General features: G+C 40.5%; 1 protein-coding gene across 3 annotated transcripts in view; it reads right to left on the bottom strand.

The window, feature by feature from the left end:
- LOC102233682 (phosphatase and actin regulator 3-like) overlaps window positions 1–15,656 on the bottom strand; it is a 48,138-nt gene that overhangs the window by 18,812 nt on the left and 13,670 nt on the right. The window contains exons 1-8 of one of the 3 annotated variants that reach the window (XM_023325112.1): window positions 11,813–11,911; window positions 5,270–5,428; window positions 5,046–5,120; window positions 4,762–4,902; window positions 3,281–3,517; window positions 3,005–3,212; window positions 1,919–2,109; window positions 363–516 (exon numbers count right to left, since the gene is read on the bottom strand). In XM_023325112.1, the coding sequence (XP_023180880.1) occupies window positions 363–516; window positions 1,919–2,109; window positions 3,005–3,212; window positions 3,281–3,517; window positions 4,762–4,902; window positions 5,046–5,120; window positions 5,270–5,423 (1,160 nt within the window). In that variant the 5' untranslated portion in view covers window positions 5,424–5,428; window positions 11,813–11,911. Of the gene's footprint in view, window positions 1–362; window positions 517–1,918; window positions 2,110–3,004; window positions 3,213–3,280; window positions 3,518–4,761; window positions 4,903–5,045; window positions 5,121–5,269; window positions 5,429–5,643; window positions 8,187–11,812; window positions 11,912–15,656 lie in introns of those variants that run through there. The other 2 variants (XM_023325113.1, XM_014472020.2) reach the window with 2 other exon arrangements.

Below are 15,656 nucleotides of genomic sequence, written 5' to 3'. Positions count from 1 at the left end.
TTAATCATCATTGATATTGTTATCACAACAGAATCACAACATAGAGTGATAAAATCCAGAGTCCATATCATCCAGTCCTAGGTATTATATTGCCATATCACCCTAATGTTTGTAATCTTTGATGACTAAAAAAGTAGCCATGCTTATCCATGAGAACAAATATTCCCCACAATGCATTGCTATGAATAAGGAAAGAGTGAGTGCTTCTTATAGGGATGTTAGGTGTTACAAAAGGAAGACAAAAGCAGGTCAAATGTAGACAAACAAGCGATGTGATGTGAAATGAGCCGACATACATGAGGCGATGAGAGGGGTGGGGGGTCTGACTGTGTGCTGAGCTGGGTCCACACACAGCGACTCACTTGGCCAGCTTCATCTCTATCTGCTGGCGGATTTCCTGTCGCTCTTGGTCGCTGCGGACCGGGAAGATGTTGCGGTCCTCCAGCTCCTGTTTGCTGGGCCTGTTCCGAAGCTTCACGGCCAGGAGCTCTTTCCTCATCCTGCGCGGGAGTGTTCCTGTTGAAGTTCAGAACACACTTCGGTAAGGGAATGATAGTTTTTCAGCTGCTATCATGGCCAGATTTACAGGGAAGGCAAGGGGTCGAAGCTTCCAGCCCACTAGCAGCAGTATTATGTGAAATCAACTTTTATGAGCTTTACATCATTTTATAATGTTATTCCTTCTTCAAAAACATACCTGGAGCGTTGCCCTGATTCAGGGGCGCCACCATGAATCTTGGGCCCCATGACAAAAAATTTATTTGGGCCCCCTGCGCAGCTGCTGTTACAATTTCTTGAATCTATCTGACCCATCAAAACCATCACAATTTTAAAGGCTTGCAACTGCCTTGCTTTTTTTGGTTCAATACCGATACTAGCACAATATTTACTGCTCATGAATTTTACATGCTCAAAGAAAAACAGACAAACATTTAAAAAACATCTATATAAATATGAAGTGTTTCTGGCAAAAAACAATCTACTGGAAAAATATGAATTTAAAATCACATCAAGAAGATACATTACAGTGCTAACAGGAAACATACAGTAATTTTTTTAGATGTGCATTTGTTTAAAAATGTACATGTTATTTAGGCTGAAGGAGCTGATGCCCCTGTAAAGACAAGAACCCTTAATACTTAAGAAAAACTTATGGAATTTATTGTACAGGTTTCAAATTTTAGCCACTAGATGTCAGTGGATCCAAACTGAACAGCTTTGATTGCTTTGTACTGACACTTTCATATCCTGTAATAATCATCACCTCCTGCTTTCCAGATGCATTTGTCAACAAACTACATGGTTCAACCAATAAGCCACTAATATTTAACCAAATATTAGCATGAGTGTCAATAAATTTTGACTCCAGTTCAGGTTTTTTCTTGAAAAACTTATTAAGGTGTTGAAGGTTTAAGAGAATCTCAGTAAGAAGATCCCCTTCAGTCCAAAGAATCTACTCTTGTATTTCTGTATGGACCAAAGCATACATATACATTTTGAAAAGTAAAATGTTAAAAAATTGTAATTAATATTAATCCCAGATTGGCATCACTGATTTTGTAGCCACTATATATTTACATCCAATCAACCAAATGCTGGAACCAGATATTTGTTACATCTGTGCTAATGTTGCAGCCCAACAGTTTAACGGTTTCTGCCCCAGTCACAGTTAGATGTCCAGGAATTAGGCCACCACAGCAGATGCTGATAGGCAGCTGGAAGTTCACGCCAGCAAGTGTGATGTTCATCATCGCTTCTAATCTGCCTGTCATTCCCTGGCTGGAAAGGCCATCAATAAAGATTAGATCGCTTCATAATCATCTGGAATGGCGCCTACATTTAGTTAGCTTTGTGCGCTATGCAATAGGGAGAAAGAAAAGGAAATCTGAAGGCACAGCTCTGGTGCCAGCACACCTACCAGAGATTACCGACTCGTTCCAGCTGTCCTGGTCGCTGGCGTACTGATCCAGGCTACAGTTCTCCTTGTTCTCGTCTGACCTCTTCTTGCCGTCCATCTCCCCGAGTGACTCCCTCTCCATGCTGGACGTCCGAGACAGCCGGCCATCCGCTCTGCGCTTCGGGGAACAGCGGGCTTCCTTCGTCTGGAAACTTGGATCACATGTCACAAGATGGATCTTTCATTATCATCTTTGGTAAAGCAGCAAAAAAAAAATTGTTTTGATCAATGCAAAAACAATTCAAATGCTGAATTGAAAATAAGCAGGAATGTTGAGCCTCATTCACACTCATTCACACAATTTTGACCACACATGAGCAGGAAATCGCAGGTATAACAGGTTTGATTATGTTGTCGTAAGGGAAAAATCAGGGGAAAAAATCATGTGTGAACTGGGGTTTAACAGCTTGTGAGACAAACACAAACTGTTTTTTGGGGTTACTGATGTGAGACCAACCCAAAAACGGTGCACAATGTTGAAGTCTACAAAAAGGGGTACATGGTTTTCAAAGTGTTTTAAATAAGTGTTTTTCACTTCAGATTTGTTCAAATGCAATTAACACTGAGCTCTTGTGAAGAAGGAATGGGAAAAACATCTCACACTTTTTTTATTTTATGAAAAAACCCAGCAAACATAATTTGATAGGGAAATCTACACCTGTAAACATCGTAGAGACTAAACCAAAAAGATCTGAAGATGTATTTAACTAGAAAATAAAAGTTTGCTGTAAGATTTGTTTCCTCTTGGGAAACAGAAGTCGGTTCTACAAAGTTTTGACTCTGAGAGAACTGAACAAAAACACATGATACACTTTCCAGACTTTCATTCTTAAAACTAACTGAAAAACTATTAATTGTTTCGTATCAATTATGACAATTACAATTATGACTATACTGACGTCTGTAGTTATGAAGCGACCAAATATGGAAAAAAAAAGGTCAAGAGGTATAGTCACATCCAAGACGCTGTATCTAGAACATTTTCAGTCATTAAATGAAAAACTTTCCCAAACTTTCATTCCATTTCAACACCAACATTAACCTGACCTCTCCTGTCTGTGTTTGGTGGCCAGGGCACGATGCAGTTCCTCAATGATGCAGCTGGGGGGCAGTGGCTGGTGAAGGGCCCCAAGGTGCGGAGAGCCGGTGGGTGTAGAGATCCTGCCTCTCAGCAGGGATCCGTGAGGTTCTTTGGGGAGTGTGAAGTTCCTCGGTAATGTGGCGGGAGACTTTTTCACTGAAACTGGAGGAGCACCTGAAGAAGCAAACGGTCAGACACTAGTACCAGAACGCATGTCTGTCTGTTCGTCAAGGTCAACTCACCATCTAAGCTGCCCAGCCTGGTGAGCAGCTTGACAGGAAGACTTGGTGGAGGAGGGGTGCTGGCTCGTCTCTGGGGCTTGGCTGCCACCATTTCCTGTTTTGCCTCAGCAGCCTCTGCCGTTTCCATCGTCCGCTCCTCACTGGAGTCGCTTAGTGACACGTTCCCGTCTTCTGCGTCTTCGTCCTCGCCCCGATTGATTTCTCCAGCCGCCTTCGGATCTTCTTCCACATCTTGAACTGAAAAGGGAGCAAGGCCTGGTTTGTTTCTGAAGTCTCTGTCTCCACCTGGTGGACCATCTCCTCTCAGGAAACAAATTTTACTGCACACTTTTATTTTCTAGTTAAATATACTGAACACAAAAATCTCACTTCAATTGACAGCAATTTATTTGCAATCAATTATATCATGTTATTATTCTCTATTCAACGTCCAGCCTTTCAATTTCAAGATAAAAAAAATAGCTCATTGATCCCAAAGAGAAATTAAATAATGACTCCAACATGCTGGCATAAAGAGCGCCATAATTCTAGTATTCTCGAGTTCTTGTCATTCTCCAAAGCCAGGCAGAGAATGTCTTCATGGACTATGTTACTCAGTGTGTTATATCACCAATTAGATTTGGCTACAGTGGTGTGCAGAAAGTTATGTTTCCATTGACCATATAATTGCGCAATTTGAAATCTCAAAAACCAATTTGTTAAATGGAAGTAAACTCTCGTTTTGGTGCTGGGTGGAGGTGGTTTTTTGGCCATACTGAAATTTGTCTATTTCACAAAACTGCAATGGAAACACTTTTTTACACAAGTCATGTGATCAACAACCGAATGTTTCTGCAAGGGGAAATGAAAAAGACGATGACAGAAAGTGTTTGGATGATGATGGTGCAGCATTTATTAATGTGTGATTTTAACTGTGTTTCTTTTTAAAGAAAACACTACGATTACCAAAGCGTGTTATATAAGCACAACAAAGTTGTCCTCATATTTGTAATGGAGGCACATCTACAATCTTGTGTGGGACATAGCAACAGAGAACTGTCTTCTTTTGACAGTCAAATATGGGAACAAACTTTAAAGTTACTCTATAACTTCATTTGTTGATTCTAAGTGATAACGCTCAGATTGTAAACTGAGCGTTATCACTGCTCACTTATCTGAGCAGTGATAACACTCAGATAAGAATAATAGGCCAACACACTGGTATAGTACCTCAACCCTAGACACCTAAACATAAGAATTTTCTTCTTTAATTTTGAACTACCACCTGTAGGTCTATTGTATACCATCGCAATACAATGCATTAAAGTTTATGGCTAAAGAAAATGACGATGATGAATCTATACTTTAATTTTCCCTCTTGTTTAAATGTAAATATTGATTCCTGCAGCTTTGAATTTGCCAATAAACACTGTAAGTTTTTCAGAGAAATAACTTCTGACAAGGTCATATTTGTGCCCTCTGTGACAGCTGCTGGTTTGTACCTGCTGGGGCTTCTGAATCGCTTCCCAGGTCCTCACTGGCACTGGCCAGGGGGGCCATGAGTTCCTCGTCTCTGTCCTCACCGTCTGACTGGGTCGGGGTGTCAGGATCCTCGCCGTTCCCCCCACAAGCGAGATCCGACTCTGCGTAAAAGCCACAGAAATGATGGCAGTGAGTCTGTTTAGAAGTTGGGCATCATGTGGCTGAGCAAGTAGACTGTGATGAGCCTGGAACTGTTTATGTGCATGCTTGGTGAAGGGGAGGGCGTTAATCTCTGGTTTTGCACCTGTTTCCATCTCCCCAGGGCTTCGCTTGACGAGCTCATCTCTCTTCTGTCGTACAGCTGCCTTCTTCTCGGCCACTGAACAACACAAACATTCATGAAAATTGGCCCAAAGAGTGTCTGGCAAAAAATGAGAAACCGTGAGCAAGAGCATGCTCCGTTCTTCCCCATCCTCCAGCTGATCCCCCAAAACGCAGGAGGAAACCAGAGTCTGTCTCACTGCTCACCTCCAGGGGGCCTCGGCTTCTCACTTTTCTTTTTCCTCCACTTCCATGGCTTGAAGATGCGCCCCAGGCTCGCCAGCTTGCTGTTGCGTCTGACAGGAGGCGTGCGGATTCCTGAGACCAGGCAATCAGAGTGCAGCGCCCTCTGCTGGTCCATTACATCTATGACAGAAAGCAGCTATCTTAAAACAGGATGCAGACAAAACGATCAAGGGCTTCTCAAAGCCCTCACAGCTTCTTTAACCTCTCCTAACACAATTGGTCGAGTACTACGGCCATCATGTGACAGAGGAAAAAGTGGGTCGGTGGCTCTGAATGCTTTATCTAGTGTAATTCCTGAGAGGAAGACAGAACCGTATTGTCCGCGCGTGACTCACATGGTTTCAGGGCAGACAGGGTCTTCCTGGGCCAGAGATCCACTCACAATGGAATGCTTTGGAAAACGACACGGGAATAAATAAAATCAGCTTCAGCACAACTGGCTTCTCTCAGGATCAGTGTAGACATCTGCAGCTGGCACTACTCACAGATTTGACTATTTTGGGAGGTGGATGTAGAATGTCTGTATCTGCCCCAATATTGAAATAAATTCTAGATCAGGTATTGGTGACAATTTGGCCTATCAATAAAGGTGGATCTTTCTTTCTTGGTTACTTGCACAGGAACAGGCAGTAATCATAAGTAAGAAACACTAGAACATTTATGGCCTCAAGCTCATTTGCAACACACATCCCAAGAAGGACCTCTAACAACATAAAACTGTTTAAAGGCAGTCAAACGGGAGATGCTGGGGCTGGGTGGTTCAGTTGGTAGACTACAAGCACAACGAGCAGGCTGAAGTCCTCAAAATGGTTGTCCTGGGTTCAATTGCTGGGGCAATTTGCCCTCTCTCTCCTCCCCGTTTCCTGGCAATTTACTGTCCAGTGAAGGCTAGTAGTTCCAAAAAGTCTTTTAACAAAGACAGTAAGACAGCATGGCAAGATAAAATATTATATACAACATAAATCTTAAAATGACCTTAAAACTGAGCACAATGAAACAAACGGCATCATAAAACCATCGTGGGCTGCTGCTAATCATGTCTACAGGACTGGTCTTCTGAGAGAAACTGCATCAGTCTTCATGTGAACAAGGCACCAAGTCTGCAATCAGTTTCAAGTCCTGATATTAAGAATTCCACAAATTCATGTCTCAGAGAGAAAAAGCCGTTTGACCAAAAGAGGTTACTAGACCTACAGATCTGACAGGAGCAAGGCAGAATATTTAAAATATGTATAGTAAACAAAGTTTGATAAAGTTTAAAAACGGTGTCAAAGTTCATCATATCTAGATTTGTGGGAACATGGCGATGATTAAATTTGACAGATTTTCTGTCCAAAACTTTAATTCCTTGGTAATAGATCAATCTGACAGGCCCCTTGGTTGTCGATATTGCTTGAAACCAGGAACTTAAGTGGGAGAGATTCAATACGACACAAATAATGAACGACTACTCAAGACAGCAGCAAGGCTAGACATCATGCTGTTGTAAAAACAAACCCTAACCCTATCTAAAGGAAACAACAGGAAGATCTCTGAAGAAGACACTGACAAAAATGAATGATGTCAGATTTTAGCGGTTGCAGTATTTCTCTTTTGTCTTTGGTTAAAGACCATGAGCCTGCTTTTGAATAAGTCTCCTGTCTGCTTGCATTCACATACGCATTCAAACTAGGGATTGAAGTTATTGACTAATTAGTTCATCAATAATTGATTGGTCTTATCAATCGACAATTAATTGATAAGCTGCCACTTTCTTAAAAACCCGAGTTTTCTTTTGTATCATAACATGAAGAGCTAAATTTTTCATATACTGAATTTTAAAAAAGAAGCACATCATTGTGCTTAAACATTTTTGTGTTACCTGTGTTAAATACTGACTGAATAAAATGGAATTTGTGATTTTATCACATTATTACACCTACACAGCCCTCAAAATTAACCATGCTTATTGACACCATGTCATTTTCCATAATGTTACAATTTTTCTGAGTTATGTTCTCTACTTTTCTGTCGCCATCACATCCTCGCCTTCATATCAACTCAGTAATATTTTATTGAGAAGTTGACATTGCTCTGCCATGCAGCAAACCTATTAAGATGAAACTTAAGGAGTTTGTCGAGTGTTAATATTTCTAAACAGAACTGCAAAAAGTGTATTTTGCATCCAACACCAGACTTTGTTTGGACTGATTCTCTTTCCCATTCTGGGATAGTTCTGCCATCTTTATTTCTGTATCAAATGGTTTTGGATGACCAATGCCACCGTGTGTTGGATGGCGGTCAAACTACTACACTAAAAGAAGGTTTAAGAGAAGTTTATCCTTTGGATCTAATTTTAATCTAATAAATCATTCATTGACAATTAATCTTAAGTTGACTAATGGTTTGCATCCCTAATTCGAACCACACCAGACCTGGATTTATTTCTTTTAAGTGGACCAGAGTTCACTTTTTTGGTCTTTGGCTTTTTTGGAGTCCATTCCACCAGCCCTGTTAAGCCTGTTTTAATCAAACTCTCTTTAATCAAGCTAATTTGTCCAGCTTGATTAGACAAATTTTCTGTTAGACAAACTCTGTTTCGTTGGGGGAGATGTGAACACTTAATCAGATGCAAACCAAAACAGTGAACTCTAGTCCGCCTAAAAACCTAGGTCTGGATTCAATTAAAGTGAACTCTGGCGCGGTTCGAATGCATATGTGAATGCCAAGCAGACCAAAGACTTCTCCAAAAGCAGAAAACGTACTATAGCACCGGGCATTCTGGGCCAACAGAACCAAAACAAATGTGACCTAAATCCTACAACTGATAAAATATGACACTATTCCATTTCTATTTACATTTTGAGAAAAAGAAAGTTGCACCGAGTGTCTCCTTCAGATATTTGTGTTTCCTTTGGTGGTTCTTGGTACAGCGGCCTTCACAGGTGTGTGTGTGTGGTGGGGGGGATGGGGGGGGGGGGGTTACGCAAAGGGTTTGGTTCATCTGACACACTGCAGTGTGAAAGAGAACCACAAGCAGCAGCTGAAAATGTAGCAAATGTTGAAATTTTGGTCCCAATCAAACCGGGACTACTGGACTATCAGGTATGATAAGCTGAAGAACAGAACAGTGATACCAAACACACTAGCAAATCTACAATACAACAGTTGAAAAAGACACTCCAAAGACTTTTTGAAACCCAATAAAAAAGTGTTCAAATCAAGCAACTGCTGGATTTAGTTGTCTTCAACACCCAACACTCAACATGCAAGCAGCAGCAAAATGAACATGTGCCACTTATTTCTGCTGGGTAACCCAAATAGCTGAAGATTTCCTCCATGTTGATTGACAAACTGCTTTAAGGATACTTTGATCTCATGCCACAGACAGAGCAAATCAGCTGCTTCCCTTCTTAGTGGGGCGCCCTGACACATCCAAGTCGGCGGGATAAGCAGCAGAAGAGGCATCCTGATGACAGGCAGGCAGAATCCACAGAGGCTAACTGAGCTGACTTCTGTTATGCTTCAGCAAGAGGTGGAGGATGGCTTGGAGAACGGACAGAAATAGGAACTCCTACGCAGTCTGGCTCAGACAACAAGCTGACAGCTCAGGGAGCCTGCAGCTGAGTCGTGGGCAGCCAGCGAGCGGTTCCATGAGCAGAGCCACCTTTAGCTTCTATCGGCAGCGTCTTCATCCACAACATCTGTTTGTTTTTGCACCACAACTGGTGCAAAAACTAAAATGGAATTTGTTGTGATTCATCGTGAAGAATTCACGTATTTGGTGAATATAAGTATTTGATGGACAGATTTACTGACACCTTTGGTGAAAAAAAATGCTTCAATAAAATTAAATAATTCTGATTTTACTGTATTATATCAAAAGCATGTTTTTTTAAATCCACCCTTTAATTAGAGGACACTGGGTCAAGGGGAAAAAAATCCTACATTGAGAAATGCTCAAAGAGAAAATCAATAAGAGCACAATTATTGATGTGAAATATGGATTGATGGGTCATCAAGTCTCCATGACAACCCTTACCAACGTATCAACCAATTTGTTTGAGAGAGAAAAAAACATTTTCTGTCCTGCCATTACAAGCATACAAACTGTAGAGTTTGCAAGGATTACTCTTTGGTCAAATAAGAGAAAGACGAGGCTTTCAGCAACAGATACTCCGGAATTGCATGGCATGAAACACAGGACAACTCATGCCCATTCTAACGTATAGCGGAGGATCTGCTATACAGTGGACCTGTTTTTGCTCTAAAGAGCCTGGGAACTAGAGCTGCTTTGTTCACACAAGATTTTTATGCCAATGTCTGTCCCGATTTCCCCCTTCTTACCATCTTAAGGACGCTGCGATTATTGGCATGGCTCTAAAGATAATCTTAAGAGATCCTTATGCTGTGTGTGGTGTGTTAAGGGTAATATGGTCCTCTGGGCAGGACGACAGGACCGCTCTGATCTGAAAGATATCCAACATGTTGAATTGTTTAGGTGTGGTGAAGCAGCGTGTGTGGTGTTGTTCCCCGAGCACAAACGTGAACGCGGCCTGTTGAATGTGACGTGTAGCTAATAAGAAACTGAGGTGACGGAATCATGGAAGGACAGCAGAGATTTCTTTGTATAGTTTTTTTTTGTCTCTGCTAAATAATCCACAAACGGTCACCATTGCTTCTTCCCAGTCGGCCATGTTTGTTTATTCTGTTTGTTTGGTCTCAATAGGTTTTGTGATATTTTCCATCTGACCTCTGACTGTTGATATGTCGGAGAAATTGGTGTGTGGTATGTTGCTCGACACCATGCACTGTACAACCAAATCTGTTATACCTGACATTTTTTTATTGCCATGTGTGTTGTCTCTCAGGTTTTGAAAATTGTCAGACAATTTTAAAATCTTGCCATGTGAACCAGAAACAGTGGCGTGATTATTGTTAACCGTGCATGTTCAGATGTGACCTGGTGGTCTGTCAGTCAGCCCTCTCACTGTGAAGCAAAAGGGGACATTTGGTTGATTTTCAGACATTAGCAGAGGTTCATCAGATCTGTGGATAAAATCGGTTTCAAGTGTAAAAATCGGTTGATTTCACAAAATTAAGGAGATCTGAGCAAATTTATCTAACTTCTAACCTTGTTAGAGTGAATGTTATCATTAGTTCTAGCTGAAAGGGACTGACCGGAGGGCTGCCAGTAGTAGCTAGACAGTTTCTTTTATTAAAAACAATTAGTTTTAATCATGTTTTTATTCCCCCAACATTTTTTTCTGCAAGATATTTACTTTTTTTAAAAATCAGGGTTCCTAATAAATCTATCCATTACTCAAACATGAGAAATATGTTCTCCAAATACTAAAAGATAAGGAAGCAGAAGAATGTGTAGGGGCAGAGACGTCAGAATCTTCACATCAAAACGTTCATTCATGCACATGATGAATGGGAAGCAAGAAACCGAAGAAGTTAAATTTAGTAGCACACTGAATATAGGAAAATAAGAAATGCTTCATGTCACAGTGATAGTACGTCTTCCCTCCACGCTTTAAGAAACCCTCATAGACCTGAAGAGATAACCTCACAAAGTACACAAACAGCAGTAAGGTCAATCAGAACTTCATAAACATGTGCTGGATTATCGCCTCAGCTGCTTGATCACTAATCAATGTGAGAAGCGGGTCAGTTGTCCAAGCCGTGGCCGCCCTGCCTGGGATGCGGTGAGGAATCCAGGTCAAGCCCAGCGTAACCGTAACAAGCTCACCCAGGGTCAGTGCTGTTGTTTCCATAGCTACCACGCTGGATGCTGCAGAAAAAAAGGCCCTTGGAGGCAGAGAAATCACCACGGCATGAGGAACACGGAGTTGCTGGGTGGATGATGGGAAGGCTTGTTGCCACACGGATAGACATGGAGCCGCAGCCAATCACAGCCCGGCGTGTAAACGATGCATAATGAGAAGCTCATTTTTAATTTTTAAGACGCCCTGAAATATTCAAGTGGAGCAGATGTACGGGTCGGGGGGCGGGGGTTGTTCATTTTAGGTTGGGGGTGCTGGCAGTGCAAAAATCGTAGGAAAATTATATCAAGATCCAGAAAAAACTGGCTCCTGATAAGTCAAATGTTGTAGACGGTATCGCTGCTGTAAGCAAATGTTCACTACTACCATTACTGCACTCACAGAGAGCACATGGAAATGTCACTTCACAACTTCATTAACAAAAACTCACGTTCTGTGTCAATTAACTTTAGTTTTAACATAGAGGTAAGACCTGGTCTTGAAATACTATGTAAGTTAAGACAAGCTGCGGGAATTCTCAAATCAAACACTCATAAAGGACAACTTTATGGACATAGGTAGATTCAGCACCACTATTATGATCAAAATTCACTATTAGCCGTCAGGTATCCAGCGCTCCTCCAGCTCTCCGTGTTCACTTCATAGGTTCTCCAAGAACTGACTAGTAACGGAACACACCACAACACCTGCACGCTTTAGAAAATAAGATGAATATAGAAATAATAAACGTCTCTACCTGCGCCAAAAGTCCGAAACGTTTCGGTTTAACTCCGACTGGAGCCGCAGGGACAGCGCGCGCGAGCCGGTGTTACATCTGCAACTAGCTGCTCGTGTTGATGTAACGTCATGTTGACCCCGCCCCTCCCGACGGGAGGAGGAGGGAGAGGAAAATGGAACACACACACACACACACCTACACACACCTACACACACACCCAAGCTCAGCTGAGAAACAGACAGTATGAGACTCAGCGCCTAAAAATGATGAGAGAAATTACGGTTTTACTTAGGTTCACGGCTCAAATACAACCCAAAGATATTAGAAACGTTTTAAGTAAAACTTTATTTTATCCCAACAAAACAGCAGACATTCAGCGCCAGAGTAGGAAGCGAACAGCAGAGACCAGTGGCGGTTCTTGCACGAAAGGCTCCCTGGGTGAGCGTCTTCTTCTGCCACCCCAAATACATTATGTTAGTGTAGACAGCAGGCAATGCAACCAAAATCCAATGTTTTCCCCTCATATGCAACTCATATTCAACATTTTCATGGCAATTTGAACGACCCAATTCAATGAGGCTTAACCTTAAGCCTCATTGAATTGGCTTCTTTTTCATAGAATAAAGTTGTATAAGAATAAAATAAAATTATGACAAAGTCATACAAAAATAAGTAGGAAAAGACATTAATAAAGTCATAAATAACAGTCTGAGTGATAATATATCAAGAATGAAATTGCAATATTAACTCAATTCTTCAACAAAATCTCAAGACCAACTTCCTGCCTGAGCTAAAATGGCTAAAAGAAAACAAAGGTGTCATACAGCATAAAAGGTCATTAATAAGGAGACATATGAAAACATCTGAATTGAAGAAAGTAAGAAGCTCTGAAAAAGATTAAATGATTGGCATTTTATAGCAATTTTAAATCTCTTAATATCAAGGGGAATTTTTTGCTTACATAGTCGTCAAGAAAAGACAAATTACTGGCAAATAAAGACGATTTTCTGCGGCAGTAGAAATTACATTAGGCGATAAAAGCTGACAATGTAGAATTTCTGCTAATGTGTTAAAATTAAAAATAAATGTCAGGATTTATTTTTGATACAAATTGTTATTAATATCCCTTTTCTATATATTGCCATAGTTTCTAGCGTAGCGGCTAGTCGAAGACCGATCGTTAATTATTCACTTAGCAATAAACCGAATGTAAACAAACCCTGTGTGGTTTCTGATCAACCTTTTAGCTGGACACACACACAATGGCAGCACACAGGGAAGGCTGTGTTACATCAGAGATAATAAAGTCAGTGTGTGGACGTCTCCTCAGGGACAAAAACCGTAAGCAACGAGTATTAACAATGATGTAGGAAATGCAGCTCAACTCAAAACTCATTCAATATTTATAGGACTTCATTTTATACTTAGGGCCAAAGATGGAGGGCAGACACAAACTGCCATCAGTTATGCCCTGCAGCTGCAGATGTACATATTCTAAAACACTGGAAATATTCAGGAACGACCAGAGTTTGAGTGAATTGTGGGGTTTTACATTAACTAAACAGAAACATTTTCTTAACTGACTCAAAATAAGTGATATTTTTAATTTAGAAAAAAATTATATCACCACAATAGGAATGCTAATATATCGACACAGAAATCTTGTATAAATGTGACAGGCAGAAAAGAGGAATCTTTAACTCCAGAAGTAAAGAAAAGACACATTCTAAAGTTTGGAAAATCACCAAATGGCAGGTTTTCTGCAGATGCCCCTTAAATCATGAGATGACATTTATTGTGATTTAGCACTACATAAATAAACTGAATTGAACTGAAAAAAGACAAACCATAAACGTGCTTATCCCTACATAACTTGATGTGACCTTTCTAGAGTAAGCGTCAACTCAATAATAGCTGAAAGCTTCACCACTTTTAGAGATCAACGTGCAATAAATCTAAGCTATATGTATCAGAGTTTTGCTGTGTGTGTGTGTTAGAGTGTGTGCAGTCACATGGGAGATGACAGAAATTGGAGAAACACCCTCAGCATCAGCACTATAACTGCTCAGACCTGCAGTTATGAAATGCCCGTTTATGGGAAAAAATGCACCCAAGTTCTTTAGGATTGATTGCAAACCTAAAGTGCAAAGCGCTCTAAAGTTCAGAAACAAAACACGCCGCAGTGAAAATGTCTGGATAATAAATATAATCTTCTGCCTATTCTGACTTTACCAGCACAGTTGGGATGAGTCAGGACTGGAGCCTAGTATAAACCCAAGACCAGATCAAACATCCAGATATTTGAGTCTGCTGGAAAGGAGGGCAGGTTGGAGCCGCAGAAATGTCAAATGTGGATGACGTTATGTACCAACCATTTATGGAGAGAGTTCAGGCAGCATGCAGAAGGAATGAAGGTCAAAGGTGAGTTGTGACACAAAAACATAACACCCAACACTTAAGATTAAAAAAAAAAAAAAAGTAAGGCCAGCAATTAAACCTGGTTTGAACTGTGGGAGGAAGTCAAAGTACCAGCAAGTTCCATACAGAAAGACCTCAGGCCAGGATTTGAACTGAAGACTATTCTGTCACAAGGTAACAATAAAAATAACAAAACCAGCAGAACTTTAGATCTCTTATGTACAGGTCAGTGCCAGATATTTAACTCATTAATTTAAATTAATTAACTACATAGATTTTAATGCATTCAAGTTTTTAGAGGAATTAATCGCTTTTTGTAATGGGGTGATTCCAGTCAGAACCTTATGTGTTCTCACGTTTCTGAAACGCCCATAAACCTGACGCACAAGCAACATCTGCTAACAAAAGCATTAGCAAAGCGGCTTCTCTTGGCCCACTGGAGCTTTATTTTTGCTTAAAAAGATAAACTTGCTGATTGGACGCTGAAAAAACCCAGATATTAGGCTAAAAGGAGTTAACAAAACTATTCAAGCCTGAAGTAGCATCTCAATGCTAAACATGTAGCAGCAGCAGCACAGATGTCCCACATGCTAATGTCAGCATCTACAGGCCACATTTCTAAAGAAGCTCCATGAATGATCAGACGTTCCTGAAGCTGAATGGATAAAATAACACTTTGCTCCAATCTGAAGATTGAAGAACCTAAATAACAGATTAAAAACAATAAATATCTTTGTTGTTGGACTAATATGTCTATTTACACAGTAATTTAGCAGCAAAACAGGTTTTGAATTGAAAATGATGCTTATTTTGCTAATGTACCGATTCCTTACAGACTCTACAATCAACCTGATTAAAATTTTTAATCGAGTCCCGCCACTAATACAGGTATGAAATTAAAAATCAAAAAGAGATAACATAAAGAAACAAAGTAGAATAAAGCAACGTTTTTAGATTACATTATTATATTATTCTTTCTATAAAACCTAAAAGGTTGGGTAATGAAGTTACCAAATGGTGAGATGCTACAGATCATTTTATCACATTTTCCAGCAGATATTATGTTTTAAAATGCATAACGGCAAAAGATCACTTTTTTTTTTAAAACAAATAATTTCTATTTAAAACAAAAAAAAAATCTACATTTTTTATAAGGCTAAATTAAGATCAGCCTGTTTCAAATGTTATTTTACCAGATTGGCTCATGACCCAACAGCTATGTTAGCACTCCAGATGATCATTTGAGTCAGAGTTTAACTACAGCAGTGTGTTTCCACTGCCTGACTTCCAGCAGCCCTGCTGCGGCTCTGCTTCGGTCCTGCTCCCCTTCAGATATGCTGAATCATTGATCAGGTATGCCTGCTCGGCCATGGAGCTGCTGCCATGTCACCGTGACAGATGGAGGACGTAGTGGTGGGGAAGAAAGTACCTCCACTGAGCCGCG

This window comes from Xiphophorus maculatus, chromosome 20 (assembly GCF_002775205.1).
Source record: "Xiphophorus maculatus strain JP 163 A chromosome 20, X_maculatus-5.0-male, whole genome shotgun sequence".
Classification (NCBI taxonomy): Eukaryota; Metazoa; Chordata; class Actinopteri; order Cyprinodontiformes; family Poeciliidae; genus Xiphophorus; species Xiphophorus maculatus.
This window is presented reverse-complemented; position numbering and strand designations above follow the sequence as displayed.